Source organism: Anguilla rostrata, chromosome 14, assembly GCF_018555375.3.
Source record: "Anguilla rostrata isolate EN2019 chromosome 14, ASM1855537v3, whole genome shotgun sequence".
NCBI classification, from domain to species: Eukaryota; Metazoa; Chordata; class Actinopteri; order Anguilliformes; family Anguillidae; genus Anguilla; species Anguilla rostrata.
The window spans coordinates 20,318,209-20,338,132 of NC_057946.1; the positions used below are offsets into that span (position 1 = coordinate 20,318,209).

Sequence of the window (19,924 nt, forward strand, 5' to 3'; positions counted from 1 at the left end):
CAACATAATTTAATAAATTACGCTATTATCAAATCTGCCGTACTCTCGCCCACGGTGGCTCATTTCATGGAACTCTAGCTATCCAGTTAGCTACGCTATGTGGGGTACTCTGGGTGAGTGTATGGGGCTGAAGATGGGGGAGGAAATGACTTTGATTGTAAACACAGGCTAAAAGGATAAAACTCCTGCATAGTGTGCCTTTTACAGAACATTGTTAGAAACAAATCATGCTCTAATTGCATTACTAAAATAAAAAGTATGTTATTACTTCTTTAGATTTACTTTAGTTAGATTTGGTACATGTTGTAGCCAACATTGCAAGGTTGGAGTCTTTGATAGAGCGCTTGTTGCCTCTGACGATTTAAACGTTACCATAGCTACAGGTGAAGGAGTGTGCAGCATCAAGACTGTTGACAGGAGCCATCCAACATATCATTACAATAACTGCAGGCTGACTGCAAAAAAAAAAGGCACAAAAAACATGGAATTCGTGATGCCAGGAAATTCTGCGCCAAAAACCCAGCCATAGAAATCTCACATCTGGATTAATTCAATTGACAATTGCCACCACAGCTGGAATATCACTGTTCTGTTTTGTTATGCACTGTCCCATGTGCTGGATACACTCTTATTGCACACCAGCAGAAACACACATTTCCCCATAATCAATAAAGATATTCAATGCACTAAGCAGGAGTTTTATAAACTGTGCCTTTTAAGCTCTGCTTTATACATAAAATGTAATTAGCAGGCAGTCCCATTCACTGATTGTGTAATTAGTTGTTGCCTTAGTAAATAAGATATTAATTTCACGCAGATTGTGAACGTCCCAACATACCGACGCTACGAGTTTTATGTCCATGAATCTGGTCTAAGGGTATATTGGTACTGCCATTCAAATTGTAGTTTACATGCTTTTTTAAAAAGATTTTAATCTAGTATAAATATCTTAAAATGTGGGATTGTGTGTTTTGTTGATGTCATTGAATATAATTTTGCACAATACATTTGAAAATATATGTAAAACAGGACTCTAGCACTAAATTTGAAATAGACTGTCTATGAAACAGTCAACCCCACATTATGCAGTTTGGCCATTACAGATGGCTATCTAAACATTCATTTTAGTAGCCTTTAAAGTTGTTCTTGCAGTATTCTGTGTTGGTGGTATTTTTCTGCAGGTATTATGTACATGGAAGAAAGTGCTTTCTAAACACCATACTACTAAATATTTTGTAATGATGCACATGTCATTTGCAATGACTACAACGTAACAAGACTGAAGTTAGTTTTAGGATTGGAGTTAGAAGTACTTGAGCTGGGGTTTAAGTTAATGCAAATGGAACAACCTATCTTCTACATATGTTCAGCATAAATACACAATATGACCAAAATTATCTGGACACCCCTTAGTCTGGGGCAGTTTTTCATGGTTCGGGCTAGGCCCCTTGGTTCCAGTGAAGGTTTCTTTTAATGCTACCATACAATCAAATTCTAGACGATTCTGTGATTCCCCAACAGTTTGGGGAAGGCCCTTGTCTGTTTCAGCATGACAGTGCCCCCGGCTACACAGCAAGGGCCATATAGAAATGGTTTTGTCAAGAATAGTGTCGATGAACTTGACTGGCCTGCACCGAGCCCTGACCTCAACCACATTCAACACCTTTGGGATCAATTGGAGAGCCAATTGCCAATTGCCTGGCCAATCGCCCAATCAGTACCCAACTTCACCAATGGTCTTATGGCTGAATGGAAGCAAATCCCTGCAGAAATGCTCCAACATCTAATATAAAGCCTTCCCAGAAGAGTGGAGGTTGTTATAGCAGCAAAGGGTGGACCAACTACATATTAATGCCCATAATTATAGATGAGAGGATGGATGTCAGGTATTCATTTACTTTTCACAATGTAATGTACCTAGTTAGGCTGTTTATCGGATTTGAATGATAAATTCATAAAGAAATATAAATAAAATGTTAAATATGTAACTATATTATGGAGCAAGATTTGATTAGAAGGAAACGGTATATAACGGTTAGCAAGCAGTCAGTGAGCATCACTCTATAACACTTTTACATACAGCACTCAGGCTAATATGAAGCTAATCTACCATGTACATTTATGTACAGACATAAATAATGAATCTAATCTTGTGCAAATGTTGGCTCAGTCTTTTGCTTTGGTTTATCCTGTGGTCAATATTGTTTTTATTATGTTTGTTTTGTTTGCTTGCCTTTTCCAGAATATCTCGACATTCAGTTGGTTTTGGTTTGACAGTTTCAAAACCAATGTGCTCCTAGTATTGACTCATAATTGCAATACTATGACCACGGGCAAGCACATATTGATGTCTAAATCGCTCGATAAAAGATTAGCAGGATACATCTGGTCTGAACAGACTAGTGGAATCCAGTGCATTTATAGCATTTGTTAAAGCCTGTCAGATGGCAATGTGAGCTCATTCACATGCCTTGGACTGGCAATGGATAAACTTTATGTCCCTGCAAATTACAGGATTATAATGTTATCTTTCAAAGGCTATGCCCTGAGATTCTATCGCTGTGATTTGCATTTGCCCTTTTTGGTAACAATTTCAGTTTGTAAACAGCATTTTTCTTTTTAACACTCGTGTCACATCTGTATATTTTAACAGAGCAGAAGACTCTGATATACAGTAACACTTCACAATAAAGTGTTGCGGATAAAATCAAATTTCGACCAAAGAACCAAACTTAAAGGGGGTCTTGTCTCATACAAGGGAAAACACAAGTAATGTCATGATCGGTGCTGGATGTACTGTTTGACTGCATTTGATTTAGTGCTTGTCTGATAAAACAATGTAAAGCAAGATGCCATGCATTGCTAAGAATAACATGCTGTTAAATTGATGTATCTCTATTTAAAAATTATTTGACCAGGAGTTCCTCTTGAGATGAGCACATCTCGTTTTCAAGAGTGCCCTGGCCGACGAATAGGCAACAGGTAAACACTTCATTCCAATTCCGATATTCACACAGGAACAAACGCAACAAGAAACAGAGACCAAAAAGGCCACTGCAGAAAAATAATGTGTCATTACATACAATACCTGGTGATTCGTTTCAGTGGAGAATAGTCTAAATAATTAATTGATATTAAAGACTAGCTGGGGTGTATTCCACAAAGAGTATTTAAACTCTGAGTCCTGTACACTTGCATGAATAACGTAGGAATGTTATGTTGATATGTAGCTTGATATGTGACGTGGCTTGTCAGACCTGAATCATTATAATTATTTTCTCAATTTTAAAATGAATTAGGAAAAAATTTGAAAAATGAAATATTTTCTTCTTTTTTTTCCCTTTGCACTTCCTCCTTATGCTTATCTCTTGCTTTGATTTTCTTTTTCTCTCTGTTTGGTAGGTAATCCATCCTTAACTGTCTGGGGGCATAAATTGCAGTAGTTAAGTGAGGACTGTTGTTATGCATGTGGGCTCATTTTCGCTGCATTTTCGTTCATGTAGAGCACAGTCCGTACGTGTACCTTACAGTCACATGACCTCCACTCATATAACCTGGCATGAGTGCTGCCCTCTTGCAGCTACTGAAGGTGAATTTACATTATTGGAAAGCCCATTCACAAACTGAATGATGGATTAGCTGTCAAACACAACTAACTGAAGAAGCAAAGGTTAAACCCAGGGAAATAAATAACCAAGCATAAAAAGAAATCCAGAAAAGAAAAGGAAATATAGATTTTTTTTATCTGTCTTTTTTTAATACCAAAAATTTTTTTTTTTCTACTACAAATCAGCTGCATAAATGCAAAGTAACATTTAGAAGAAAATGTATAGCCTGTTGCAGTCAATTCATGAGTCACATTTTGCTATAAATCTATTGCAATAATGTATATGGTATACCCTTTTTAGGACATATGATATGCATTTAATTTTTGTGTAATGAAACTTGATTAAAAAGTTTCCATTTAAAATAAATTCAGCTTTGTGAGCCAGGCATCAGAATAGCTATGTGAAGCTACAGTATACTGAGCATCTCAGCATTTTATTTATTTATTTATTTATTTATTTATTTTTAAGTAGATTATGTTTGAGCTTATTCATGCTTAAGATGAACATGAAGATTGTATTTTTTTGTAAATATGCAGTGCAGTCAAAAGTGGTTAAGAAGAGAACAGAAGCTAATCGCAGTTGCATGATACCAGCAAGACACCAAATGCTCATCATGAAACGTTTTTGCAAATTATGCCATTTGGATGCATTAGTAACATGCAGTGGTTACTGAATACATTAATTGACACCTTAATTAAAATAAAAATAAAAAAAATCACTCTAAGGGATGTGACTGATCAGCAGTATAAGAAACCATTATCTAAAACAACTGCAATTGTTCAGTGTTTATTCCTCTATGCTTGTCTGTTCACTAAAATTTATGTTAGTTAATGGACTGCATTTATATAGCACTTTTATCCAAAGCGCTTTACAATTGATGCCTCTCATTCGCCAGAGCAGTTAGGGGTTAGGTGTCTTGCTCAAGGACACTTCGACATGCCCAGGGCGGGGTTTTAACCGGCAACCCTCCGACTGCCAGACAATCGGTCTTACCTCCTGAGCTATGTCGCCCCACGCGACATAGTATTGCCATAGTATTACTTTATTTAATTTCTTATCTCTGCTCAGATTGTTCTAGCCTAATAGGTTCAATATAATATGTTTAGTTTTTTTGTTTTTCTTCGTAGTGCTGACTTGATAGGAATTGGAGAATAATTGCAGTTGTATGACATTGTCACTATTTATTTTAAACCAGCGTAGTTTCCTACCTGTTAGCTGTAACAGCGACTAGACAGGTTATTATTTTTGTTTTCCACTATGATCTAATTTTGGATCCAAACACACGATTCCAAATTCACAATGTACAGAGTGCACAACCTGCAGATGTACGTGAGTATGATATATACATCTTACATGTCTGTCTCAGCCTAATTAATTTGGACGTGCAGAACTACAGCTGCCAAGGAAAGCATTTAATAAAAAAATCCAAAGCAAAGTCACATTCCCAATGAGGCTCTTCCTTTCAATCTCAATTCATTTGTTTAGCATTTTTTATAGAGACACTGTCACGAAGACACTTTACAGTGGAAATACAAAAAGAAAATTGGGTGAAAAACACATTCCTTTCATTTGTTACTGATGTCAGTCACAGCTGAAGAACAACTCAGAGGACTATATTCTTAAAGTGTCAGAGGATGCGGTGTTATTTGACAGTACAACAGAACATTTTCCTTAACCTGCCTGTGCTTAACCTCTGTTTGTTGAGCAGACTCCTATGAATGTGTGTCATCGTCGCCAATGATATAATTACTCTCTCGTGTATTAACCTGGCAATTTGAGCCTGCTGACAGATTATTTTTCCGCTTTATGTATGCATCACAGTTATTTAAAGCTCCTGCTGAACAGCAGTCATACAGCAAATAACACAGCATCTCACAACCCACATCTGTTAGAAAATGCATTTGTTTCACAGGAGATGCACTGTAAATCTGTCATAACTTGCACATTGTTTATTTGCTTGTATCTGTACATATTAGTCAACTGCAATATTTAGTTTATTTAGTTCATTATTTTCTTTTTCTTTTTTCTTGTTTCTATTATTAAATTTTTCTTCAGGAATCAAAAATGTGTTGTGTTTTACCAATCTTTCTTTTTTTTCTTTCTGTATTTTGTTGAAATCATATTTTGTGAAGATTAAACAAATGGTTATTTTGCAGTTAGATGTTTCCGGAAGGCATCACTCAAATATCACACTTTGTGTGTCACGAAAATCACTGCACTATAACCTGTGAGCTGGAAAAGCACTTTTTAAACATCTGTTCTTTCTCCCCATCTTCTCACAGGGCAATACGAAATAATGGTTATAGAAATGTCATAGTATCTTCCTACAAAAGGGACTAAATGTAGTGTGAAACATTAATGTTTTTAAAGTTCTTATTTTTTAGTATCATTTCAGGCTGAACTAAAAAAATGTTGTTTTGTTTTGACATTCCTCTGTGTTGCCTTAGCAGTAGTTCTAGCACTAATTGTGTCTCTTTCTGACCTAACTTTGACCATCTGTACTTGCAGCACTATTCGTTTTTGTGTTATACTGTAGAGGACTGACAGTACATACAACAGTTTGCTTTTTTTGCTTGCTTTTTGCTTTCTTTAGAGCTGGGCAAAAACTGTCTTAGCTCCATTTTCAGCTTTTTGATTCCTTTAGAAATTATCATAAAAAGTTGCAACCCCTTTATGTGGCACAATCTAAAATAAGGCATTATTGATAAATAAGTCTTATTGATCCTTATTTTTTATTCCCAAAAGGTACTGGGTATTTATGCAAAAAGCATCATAAATGCCTTTATATGGGATTACTACTGGTAAAAATAGATAAATAAATAATAAATAAAAAAACATCTGTGAGCAGTAGTTATACATTTCTATTGACATTCATCTCAAATTGAAGTTTCACCCCTTCCCCTCCCCATTGTGTTTCCAAAATAACGCATGTCCGTTCATTCATTCATTTTAATTTATGTTGTACCCCCCGCATTCACAGATTATAGCCAGGTTGCCATCTTCATTTCTGAGGCCAAGTAAGTCTCTAGCTTTGCAGTATTTTGTATTACTGTTAGATTTAGATGTAGCCTCTGTAGTTGTCTACTAGAATTCATTGTTCTTTTCAGTCATGCACATAGATAACTACTGCTCTTTCTTTGACTTCTGGGATTTCATGTGAAAGGTTCTCGTGCACACAAAGGTGTTAAAATGGCAACAGCTAGTGGTGCTTATTTCCTTGTTATTTTTTTTGTCTCAGAAATTTGGGTGGGCCATAAATTCTTGAATCAAAGCCAGTCCCTTCAAAAAATCCATTCGAGCAAATGAATGACACAGATTTCAGATTCAGAAAAGATTTTTAGAGGCTCAGAAAAATCACGTAATTATTGCCAGTACATTTCTGTCTTCAGGTAAAGCATTTAACCAGGTATTATTTGCTTTTTAAAATTCTTGCAGACTGTTCTTAATTCATTTCAGTGGCTGTCAGACTTCAAATGATTGCATAAGTCTGACAACACTGTGGTTGTTATAAAGGCTACCAGACATACAGTATGAAACAGCACTGTTTCTACTGGAGCTGCCATTCATCTCATCTTCGTCCATGAACTTCCGCCTGGGAAAGAGGAAAAAGCAACATTTTGTGATTCATCCCTGACACAGCATCTGCTTTCCCCAGTGCCTCAGCTCCACTAAAGAACCATCTGTCCTGTCCTGACCATTGCAGAGAGCGAGAGAGAGAAAGAGCAAGATTCTTTCTGACGCGATGAGGCCGATCCTAGTCTGCCCCACTGAGAGTGTTGCCTTTTTACCCATAATTACCACGCCAGCACACAGCAGAGCAGAGTTCACAGTCAGAGATGTTGCCACCACAGCACGAGCCTGACCCCCAAATCGCATAGTTTTTTCAGAATGACAAAGAGGACAATCTTGAGATTCCAGTTCCCTTGTATCTTGTGATTTTGCCTGATCATGACCGAGGTCATGAAGATAATGGGGCTATGCCTGGACTAACAAGTGCAGCATGAGCTTACTTTAGGCAGGAACAATGCACCACAACTATAGATTCTTATAGCCAAAATGTCTTTGAATTTCTTTGAACACACATGACAGACCAGCACACTTGAGTCTTACAAGTGTAACCTTACAAAAGCAGTAGTGGTAGGGATCATAGTACTAACAGGATCCCCTTCTGTTCAGTACTATCTCAATAAAGGAATTGAAACAGAAAACAGTAAATTTTGTGTAATTATTGCATAATTATTGCTCTCATTCATTATCTGTAATTATCATTTCCAATTACTTGCCCCAGTTTCTTTGAGTATCATTAATTATCCCACATAAATCCCCTACTCAGCAATATGATTATGCCAGTATTGTCTAAGCTTTGATCATTTATCATTGCAGACAGCTTGTTCACCCATACAAAGGGTTAGGGCTATTCAGTATAATCACAATGTGCTTTTTTCAATAATAGCTTTAAATATGTGTTATAGTGTTACAAAATAAGCAAATTTTGTCATTACTAATATTAATGATAAAACTGAACATTTGCCAAATGTTGGCCAAATGTATGTGCTTTGGGGTTTAAATGAATAGAAGTTACAAATCTTACTGGTGGTCAGCACAAACAAAGTTACACTGAAATACGAAGAGTATACAAAAATGCAAAAAAAAAAAAACCTTAAAATCTCTATCAAATTCAATAACTTCTGTCTATTCTTTCTCTTTTCTCTTACTATCAGGAGAAACTGCATGTATGTACAAACAGCTTAAAAGCAATTTTATTGAACAGTAGAGCATACTGCAATAAGTAGTAGTGATATCATAAAGTCATAAAGCTAAAACAAAAAAGGTAATAATGTGTTAGAGGCATAGTTTTAGTGTGTAAATGTGCCATTTTGTCTGAGCTCAAAAATAAACCAGTTAGTACATCCAGAATTGTAATTCTGATTTGCATTAGACTCCATTACTATGTGTAGTTGTGTGTGACCATTTTATAAATTGACTTACTTACAGGTATAGAATTGATGTACTCTAACCATAGATTCAGTCCAGTGAACATAGGCTCATGAAGGGCAAATGCAGTTCAAGTTATTTATTTATTTATTTATTTATTTTAGATTCAATCAAACCTATCTTATAATGCTAATTACCGAAAATCCAGGAAAAGGCACAACCTAAAATTTGTGGTGCCTGGGCCAACAGACCAGCTGAGCTTCCATTCACATTATATGGTTGCCTGACTTGCTTTCATACAATTAATAAAATATATATTTTTTTAAAATGAGGTTTAAATGAGGACTGGCATTACACTGGATTTATTCCACATTTTATGAATTAGAGAACAAATAAGTAGATTTGAATCAATTCAACTTTCTTTTTACTTTTACTTATGTTGCATATATCTTGTTTTCCAATAATAATTTAAAAAAAAAACAACTTTGTTTCCCATGGTGTGATGTCTTCCTAAGGCTGTGCTAAGGTTATGTAAACATTTAGCTGGCTATAGCCTACTGAAAATTTTAAATGGATTTTTTTTTTTGTATAAAGAGACAGGTATGTCCTCACCTGTCTGACCAAAGAGATGACACCCCTAGTGTCAATCACTCAGAGAAAAATAACAGAAAACTTCCAATTCCAATGATTTGCTGTAGGTTACAAAGGTAAAAACTGACTCTATTATGATATAACACCAAATTTATACAGGAAGATTTGTTTCACAAGATTGAATTGCATATGCCCTTAAAGAGAACCCGACCCTAAATGGTGTGTGTATCTTAGACAGCAGAAATGATGATTGATTCATTTTTTTATGTAGGTAAGTATTGGGAACAAACTATTGATTTACATTCAAACTGTATAAACATTATCTAACATTGCCAACACCATATTTTATCATATGAAATATGTATTGTTATGATATTTTATACTATAATGAAACTGTCTGAAAACTGGTAGACATCTCTTCATATATTCCATTTTTATGAGTGTCTAGATCCAATGTATGCATTAGTGTTGGAATTTGTTAAACGCCCTCATGCTGAACATTCCATTTGTGCTCACTGTGACTCACTTCTCATGTGTAACTACACCCTAAACACTTGCTGGAGTCCGGTGTGCTGTGTGGCCTGTTCCCCGGCTGAGGACTGCTCCTCTCGTCTTCCTCTCAACAGGGAAGAAGAACTCATTGCTGCTGCAGAAGTTCCAGAAGGACCTGAATGCCGGAGTGTTCAACACGCAGGAAAACGAGATATTGAAGCAGATTATCCGTCAGGACAGGGAGATGGTGATGATGGTGGACCGCAAGCAGTCGGTCACGGGGATGAACTCCACCCCGATCTCTGGAAACTCCATCATTAACTCCCCGGCCCAGCCACCGTACGCCGCCACCCTCGGAAACAACCAGCTCCAGCAGTCCGCCCCGTTGACCTACAGCACCTCGGCCAACATCGCCCAAGTGTCCCGCGTCATCCCCGCCTCGGCCCAGGCCGCCTTCGCCGCCCCCAGCGTTCCCCACGGCAACGTCAACTCCCCGTCCCCCAACCCTCAGCAGCAGCAGGGAGCCATCATGTCGCCGTGCTCCTTCACGGCGGCCGTGTGCAGCCCCCCGGTGCAGACCCCGCTGACGGGCCGCACCTTCCAGTACGGCTCGCCCACCGCCTCTCAGCTGTCCCTCGCCCAGCAGCCGCTGGCCCCGCCCCCGTCGCAGCTGCCTGCGCAGCCGCCAGCGCAGCAGCAGGCCCCGCAGCAGCCACAGCCGCAGCCAGCGGGGTCCCCCCAGAGGAGCGACATCCACAAGAGCGCTCAGGCCCTGCATTCGGGCAGCCTGAGCCGAGACGTGCGCCATCTCTCCGCCTCCCAGCCCTCGCTGCCCCACGAGACGTCGCTGGTGTCCAGGCCGCACCCCACGTCCGGCGAATCCCTGGCCTCCATACCCCCGCCGGCGGCCGCAGCGCAGGCCGCAGGAGTCCAGCAGAGCGGGATCAGAGCCAACGTCCCGCAGCGGGTCAGCCTGTTCCGGCAGATGTCGTCCGGAGCCCTGCCGCCGGTCCGCGCAGCGCCCCCCGCTGTCCAGCACAGGGATTCAACGGGCTCCAGAAGAGAGTCCACAGTCTTAAGCAGTACAGAGACCGAGCAAGACAAGATGCGGTTCGCATCGAATTTATGATCCCGTTTTCCTTTTTTTAATTTTATGTTTTAATTCATTTTTATGGAGATGCAACAAAGAAGTGAAATTGAAAAAAAGAAAAAAATGACTTGAATATTTTTTCTCCAATTTCTTTGGGAAAAAAAATGACCCAGTAGATATCCTGTACAGACGTGCCCTTGTATTATATTTTAGACACATTTCCCTTCAACTTAAGAATGTATATTATAAAAATATAGAAGTGTAAATCCAACTAGAATATTTGGCATTGACTATTTAAAACTACAGTATAAACACTAGTCTTCCTCTGAAATATATGATGAATATTTTTTTTGGTTTGTTTGTCTTTTTGTTTTTGTAACTGGAATGCAACATGAATCCTAACCTTGACTTTTGGAAATGTATCTCTTTTTTTGTGTGGATCTAAGAGAAGCAGAAGAAAAGAAAGTAAACAACTCCTCAAGTGCATCAGTTTTCTCATCACTGTGGAAACAATAAGCAACCTAGTGGAAACTGTCAAAAGCACATGGAATAATACACTTATACTCTGTGAATTTGAGAACCTCACTTTATCATTCAAATCACTGCAGATTAAAACAAGGTGAATGGTAAATAACTTCCTGCAATACTTCTTGTCAAGGGGATGCCCTCAGTTACTGGTCCACCAAGACCATGGCAGTGTTATGGGTCCAAAGGGAATTAATTATTTGCTGCTTTTTTGATTCTAAGATGATGGTTTGGGATGACAAAGTAGAATGGATGATGCTCTTTTTTCTATTCCTTATTTCAGAAAAGGATGGACACTATGAAATGTTACTTAATAAATATGTGTACATTTATAATATTTATAAACTTACAAAATATCCCCATTATGCAATAGACTGTGATATAAAAATTATCTATGTGTGTATGTAAATAGTTTTGTAGATCTAGTATTTACGGATCCTGTGTGTTGCATTCTCAATCATGACAATGTCTTATTTCTAACAGGAACATGGTATCATCTGTATATAAATATAAGTAAACTGTAGAATGAAACCCAAATAAAAAAATGCTCAAAATAATTAGAGATATGCAAACCTTAATGCAATTGCTAGCATTAAAAAAAAAAACAGAAGCATGCAAATTCATGTTCTTGTAAAAACCAAAAATGTATAATATTTTGGTTTAATCAATGTAAGGCCCACTGTGGAAAATGTTTTGTCTGATAAAAATATATATTTGTGGGATTCAAAGTGAAGTAGTTTCAAACTAATTGGACATCAAACCATTGGACATCAGATAAATTATAACAGACAAAGAAAGTCACATTAAAACAAATAAAAAATTCTAAATACAGTTAAATGACAGTTATGCCAATGTTATTTTTATGTTGTACAACATTTTAGACTGTATGAAATTATGACCATTTTATAATCATTTATAATAATCAGTATACATCCATAAATCCAGGTTTAAATCCATTGGAATTCTGAAAATTGCTGTTATCTGCATTTACGCATCACTCTGCACTCAGTATAATTTTTAAGGTATTTGTCTGAAAAATCTAATCTTTTCAATTTGATCGTATGAATTCAAGGCATCTCAAAAAGCAAAACAAAAAAAGAATTCCCCAAAGTTTCATTTAAAAAAGAAAATGTGATTCTGTCATTTACAGGGATGTTTCCTCTGTCCCTTCAAACAGAGAAAATTGTAGTGATACATAAGAAAAATAATTAACCAAAATACAGTTTACATTTAAGTCACCACAGGGGCAAACACAGCTGGCTTGCATTAAGGTTTCTATCTCTCACATGTCCATCCATCGTACAGTATGAGCGTCTATATACACCGAGCCGACATGGTCCAATGGGTCTATCATGTTGGCAAAATCATGGGGTCAGTTTGACATAGGCAGCCTTTAGCTAAATCATTTTGTTAGGGTGCATATAAACACATTTACATTGAATGTATTTGTTCATCAGTAGCTAGCCTGTTTACCCAAGACATCAAGAACCACAATTAAGTGACCAGACCTCTACGATTAGTTTCAAGGTTAGTTAAAAACTTTAGCTTTAAATATAAATGTAGGTTTTGATCTTTAAAATACAGTGGGTGACTACAAATGCATATTATGCATATACTTTTTTAGTTTTCTTTTAGTTTACATATCATCATTTTTTTAAAATAAAATAGTCAATTCTACTATCTTCATCAGCCTTTAGTAAATCTGTTTATCATATATATATATATATATATATATATATATATATATATATATAATCACCGGATATAGCTGTATTTAACATCCCAGTGAACTTATTCTGCAGGTAACACATATTTGTACAAAATTGTATTTGTGCAATAGCCATATATATATATATATATATATATATATATATATATATATATACTATTTATGAATGCTTCAGAAATTTCTTGATGTTTCCTTCCAGATATTTCTTGATTGTCTGTTCAGGGTAAACTATGCTGTGACATGATATTCTGTTCAAGACTTCCCAAGATTCATGTATAAGTTTACTATGTTTCCTTGCTGCATTGTGACCTGATCAGCTCGGTGTTTCTAGGCCCTTAGAAGCAGTTTTCATTTCGTCAAACAGTTCATTTCAATAATGAAACTCTGCATCCGTCTATGTATGTCATCAAAGCATGCATTTGTCACAAATACCTAAAAAGACCTAAAAGATACTATTTAAAATGTTGACGTTAATTGTATCGTGGGATTATATTTTGTTCATTGTCTGCCTAGATGTTATCTGTGTGTATCTGAAGCATCAAAAATTCACAAAGGACATTCTTAAGTATTTGTGCCTAAACTATAGCCATGTTTCATCCTTTTTGTTATGAGTGTAAGTTACAGTATATGCATACATGCACATGCGCACACACATACATATGTTCAGTGTTTCAATATTTTAGAGATAATAGAAATCAAGAAGGCCAAATGTACCAGATTGTTAGTAATTGGATATTGTTATGAATCTTTGAACGTCACGTGAAACATTATGTACGGTAAAAGATTCTATAATCCTCCATTTAGCTTAAGAAAATTTGAGTATGAAATTATCTCTGTAAATCTGGGAAGCCATCTTACAGATGGGGCATTGTAGTCATTTTGAGCACCTTTATACGATTATAAATAGCAACTTATGTTTGGTTGAAAATGATGGTATGTGGAATGAAACTGGCCAAAGGAAAACATAAGTAACTTTGTTTGAAATTGCACTTTCTCACAGAAAAGCAGATCCATTATCTGCATTTATTTTACGATCATTAGGCTATTAGAGAGATGTATAGTATCAAATATTCCTGATCTTGTGTATTGAGGGTGGGAGCAATGTTTTGATTCCAACAGCGAGCTCTTATTTGTGCTATGCCATAGTGTAAAAGAAATAGTACAAAGTTGGACAGCAATACTGTTTGTATATGCTGTTTTGATATTTGCCTTCCAAAGGGAATATTTCCCAGATATGTGCTTTTTTCACTATTTTGACCACAGCAAGTGTTCTGTAATGGGCATTATGTGAAAATTCATGATCAACTAGGAAAAAGCAGACATTTAATTATAAATGAAATATTCAATAAACCAGCACGTATATTTCTATGTTTTTTTTTAATTATTATTTTTGAAAATGTATACGGAACAATGGCAGTGCTCAGAAAATGAAACCGAAACTTAGGTTTACAACCTCTACAATGCAGGTAAAAATGTAATAAATTAAATGTTTACCGATATGTGCATAGTAGAGTGAGAGAGAGAGAGAGAGAGAGAGAGAGAGAGAGCGAGAGAGAGATCAGTTAAAGTCACATACTCGTTTTAGACCCGCTGACATGATTATTGCTGTGCTCATTCTTGTAAACCAAGGCTTGGTATATGAACAATGGATACTTGATACTGGCTGAGGAAAGATTAATGTATTCTTTCTTAAAACTATATGCAGGCAAACGGTGTTTGTCAAAAAAAACTTTCTTTTGATTACTTTTTGTTTTATTTTGTTTGTTTGTAAATAAGAAATCTTTAAAATATAGAGAAAAATAAAAGAAATATTGTCATTTACTGCTTACCATTTGAGTATTTTTACTTTTGTCTGCATTACTTAAAAACATTTTTTCTTTCTTTGGAATGACTGTTTGAATGACCTCCTCAGTTTTACAGCAGCTTTGCTTTTACCCATTAAATAATCCCCATGTCATTCTACAAAACCAAAAAGTATATCAGTGCAAATACTTCAGCAGAAACACTATCAGCAGATGATCAGTCAACTTTCAGTAAGTTAAAATGTTGAACCATATGAATGGTTTGCCTCTCAAAACACATTCATTCTTGTATGCAATGCATTTACAATGTAGGAACATGCTACAGCAACCAACTGTGTTTGATCCCAATAAGAGCAAAATATTCTGTTTCATGAATTTGTTATACAGTCTTCTAGAATTCAACTTTTGACTTTAATAACATGATACTGTTTGCTGGGTGTTATGTAACTGTTTTGTATGTGAAATTACTGGCTGAGAACCATCAAAGCCATTGGTTGCATTACTGTATCAGTTTCTGTTTACCCATTGAGAGACAGCCTTAAAGGGTGTATGTGGGGGCAAGATCTGTTAACAGTTACTCTGTTACTTCATTATCAATGGAACACTGCTCACAATTAGACATTCATATTGCATTATATGTGGTAATAGTATACGCACTGGATAAATTTTTCATCAAGCGCTGGTGAGATTGTGTTATTAAGTAGATGTCTCTCCTGGCTCAGCATTACCTATGAATATCTGCAAGACAATGCTGCATTTGAAAGTTTGAAAGAACATAATAATGAACATGGCCAGTGATTAAATTCTCTGAGAGTTTAAATGCCAGCTGGGCAGTAGAAATTCAGCCAGGCAGCAGTTTGAGATTGCAGATGCCTTTTAGGAAAACAGCCTTCAGTTCAACCATGGCCACAGGCACAAGGAGACATTTAAGTATGGAGCCATAGAATGATTTACTTATTGAATTGGATTGTTGGGGGACATTACTGTGCAACACTAGAGTCTATATACTGTCTATAAAGTCTATATACAATTCAGTATGTGGAATGCATAGTACATGGATTTATAATTATAATGAATATAATCTGAATAGTGTAATATGAAATATGGAAATGTGACATCCAGGTGGCTCACTGTTGCTGAAAAATATGAACGTGTAAGTCCATATCCAGCTGTGTGAGATATGTACAGGTAAGCTACGAACAGAGACATTTCTCAGCCATTACACATCTGGAACTACAATTCGGAAAACATCAATTAAAAATTTGGATTGTGCTCTTTTGATTTTAAATCCATATCATAATGGAACTTCTTACAAAATCAATGTAATTAAGAGGATATACTGTGAATTAACAAAAGTACTGCACATTAACTGTAACAAAAAAAGAAAAGAAATAATGTGCGGCTTTTTTGCCCAGAGTCTTATGAGGAAATATCTTTTTGTTGTTTTGGCCACATTTCAATGTATTAAAAATGATCCCCTGTCCGGAACAGCAATGGCAATCTGCTCATTTGCAATAGATGATCTGTTTACAAATCCAAATGAAACAGTGAAGGGAAAATCTCTTTATATAAAGTGGTCTGACCTTGCCTGCAGCCACAATTATTCAAGCCACAACATGCAGGTCTGCTGGAGGGAAGTTTTCCTTTTTTTTCTTTCTGTTGTTTTTCAATCACAGCCTTTCAAACAGATAGTAGTCTCTACTGCCCACAAATAGGACAGTACTCCAGAAGGTCTGAGGTAAATGTCTTCAGTATATTTATTTTATTTATTCATTTATTTTTTTAAATGCAGACTCAATGTCTTATTGTCTTCTCTAGGAGAGTTCTGAATGACATTTGAACTTTGAAGACAGGCTAAATAAACAGTACAGCTCACAGTTCCACAGCAAACTTCAAGAGCATACAGTCCCTGACATAGTCATCTCAAATTCTGCAGAAAAACCATTTATCATGGTATGCATCACATGCATATGAATACTGTCAATTTTGGATAAGCTTGTATAGTATACGAGCATATATTTGTATGAGTTTCAATTGTGTATCAAATCTAAGATTTACTCATTTAAAAAAGATTGATATGATTTATCTTTTAAGTTCAATCATAGTTTCCCCTTTTTTTTCAGTTCTGTGGCACCATTCATATGCATACAGAATCCATACAGATGACTGTTTGAGTTAAGTGTTTCACTTTACTCTCCACATATGTGATAAATAAATATGTCACAGAATAAAATATTTCTGTCCTATTGCAATATCATATTTTTTTCAATATAAAATAATTACAAACTGCGTATTTCCAGAGTATTTTATTTCATACTTTTTATTTGAAAATAATAGAAAAGGCAAGTTAGTCCTCAAAGATTAATGTAAAGCTTTCAATTTGAAGTTTGCTGCTTTAATACCCATTGAACCATTTGCCTGGCCTTTCACTGTGGAATCTTGGAATTACATGTGACAAAATCCCTACTTAGTTTAATTAAATATCAATTTATCCCTTTGAGAAACCAAACTAAAGCACAAAAAACTGTTTCATAATCAACACATGTGACTAATCTGTTTGGATTTGATATCCTCTGGAAACCTGGCATGGATTTCTTTTTCTGATGTGTGTCTTCAATGACAAAAATATTGTATTATTTTTAATGAATGTACAGGTTTCAGCATCATAGAATACATGGTTCTTGACATTTATATCAGAGATGTATGTCCCCCACAGGGGACACAAATGAACTGCCCGGTCTTAGGAGGATATTGTGCCATTTGGCAGATGGTCAATGGCTGATGGGCCCCTCAGAAAACTATAGATGAAAAAACCATAAGCCCTCCTTATTTTCTGATTCTTTCTATAGCAATAACATCTTTATTTTCTTGCAATATAATCTTGGGGAATAAATTTGTGTGTGTTTGCATGCTTGTGTGCATGTGTGTGTGTGTATGTGTGTGTGCGTGCGTGTGAACATTTTACAGCTGGAAATCACGACAATGATATTTATTAATATCCATCGCATACTAGTTTCATATCTACATATTAACAGTAATACCTGGATTGCAGAAGTATTCATTCCCTTTGCCATGTTTCCCAAGTTATGTCTTGTTTGTCCCGCTTGCAAAGATTGACTAATTTTAGAGATCTGCTCTATTGTAACTGTGTTGTGACTGGCTCACAATGGCAATGACAGTGACTTCAAAGAAACATAAAAATGCCACTTGCGGAGGGTTGCCGTATTTCACAGAAGTATTTCACTCCCGCTGGCATTTCTCCACCTCTCTGTGAACTTCCTTCAGTACATTCCTACTGATCTCCTGTGACTGATGCACAGTTCACAGAAATTCATCTGACCTTCACTCAAAGATGCTTTCAACATGCCATTGCATCACTGACTATGGTACAGTAGGTATATTTATGCAATTTTGCCCATGTTTTTCAAAAGCAATTCACTGGATACATCAGATATAATGCACAAACCACATCACAGCATATGAGGTTAGGGCCCCCTTGTCTCAAAAAGACATGGCATATTAATAACATTTATCTTACAAAGTGACCTGGGTTTGCAGTCATTAAGCAGATTTTTGCACTGAAGGTTACCCATGAATAACATATTCTGTTTGTATTATGCTTCTATCAGGTGACTGAGGCCAATTTAATTGCTTAATTTCCAAACAGGCAGGATATCAGCAGCCACATTTGAAGGATGCATTAATAAGCAGTGACTCAGAAGTACAGATGCAGGACTGTGGATAAACTGTTTACAGAAATATATATCATAATCTCATTTCACAGCTAGCTAGAAGGACCTTGAACACAATTTATGCCATTAGTTCATGTTGCCCAAGGAAAGGTTGAAACATCCCTGACCTCTGATTACTGAGCGTTAATCTGTTAGATATCATCTAGAGGACATGCTCGATGAAGCCATCAGCACATGCAAATAAAGCAACACAAGATTGTTTTTCCTTTAATTAAATATGGGTGATTACTGTATAGATATAAATATTCATGATCTGGGTTATCTGGAGGGCTCCAATAGCGCAAAGTACACTTACCACAACTATTATTTTCACAAGTTCAGTGTAACATCGTGTTTCTGTGTAACATTCAAGGTGCAGTGCATGTTATATTGCTCTATAGGCGCTTGGTCCACCTGAATGAACCAGAGGGACAACCTCCCAATGACCTCCCTGTATGCGAGCCACTCGACATCAGCCCAATGGAAATTGATGAGAAAGAAAGAGTGTGTGTGGAAAAAAACACATATAGAGTATAAAGTGTATGCTCTACATAAATCCCAGGCTGGAGGAATTACAGGATTACATATGTGGGGATGAATCTTTGTGACAGCCTGTAGCAGAATGAAAAGATAAATGATTTCTCAATGAAAAGTCACATCTGAAACAGTGACAGTGCCCATGAAATGCATTGATCCTGTGACAGTTATATAAAGCAGCAATACACTCTCCTAACCTTGTTTGACACGTGCAATATTTTAGATGTATTGTTCCCTATGCATTGGATACATTTCATCGTCTAAAAAAATCTTTTAATGACACCTTATTTGTAGAATGACTCACACACTGTGATTTGAAGCCCGACAGGGCTGCTCCTCTGTCCTCAGTAAAAACGAATGTCTCAATATGTCCATTAAAATTGTAATAAAAACTATACATTTTTATCTCTGGACATGCAAAGTCAGCAATGCTAAATAGACCTATTGGCAGTCATGTGTAAACAAGCACAGTACCCTAAACCCATGTGATTTGCTACGGGTTTCCTGGTGGTGATGGGCCCACATAATCACTGCTTCTAAAACAAAGCCCCAACAACAACATGGCTATGATATATCATTTTCACAAACAAAAACATGATTTTGTACTAGACTGCATCATTACATCATTCTCTAATGATTTACTTTGTCCCAAAGATTCTCAGTGTACTGCGCAAGGTGTCAGATACTGCATTTTACATTCAGAAAAACAAATCTTGACTAGAGTCCTGATATCTAGTTCACTACTGGGTCTCATGATGTGTGAAATTGCCACCCAGGGAGGCATGGACCCTATCAACGTGGCATTATGTGTCATCACACATGTACAGCAGTCTGCCAGTGCAATGACTGGGCAGAATCGCAGAAGGAAATAGCAGCTTGCCAAA

At 36.6% G+C, this 19,924-nt stretch overlaps 1 protein-coding gene across 1 annotated transcript in view; it reads left to right on the top strand.

Moving 5' to 3' along the window:
• Positions 1-12,893, top strand: part of LOC135240008 (potassium/sodium hyperpolarization-activated cyclic nucleotide-gated channel 1) — a 78,526-nt gene extending 65,633 nt beyond the window's left edge. Inside the window, exon 8 of the mRNA XM_064309088.1 lies at positions 9,761-12,893. Within this exon, the coding sequence (XP_064165158.1) occupies positions 9,761-10,755 (995 nt within the window). The 3' untranslated portion in view covers positions 10,756-12,893. The remainder of the gene's footprint in view (positions 1-9,760) is intronic.
• The last annotated feature ends 7,031 nt before the right edge of the window (positions 12,894-19,924 follow it).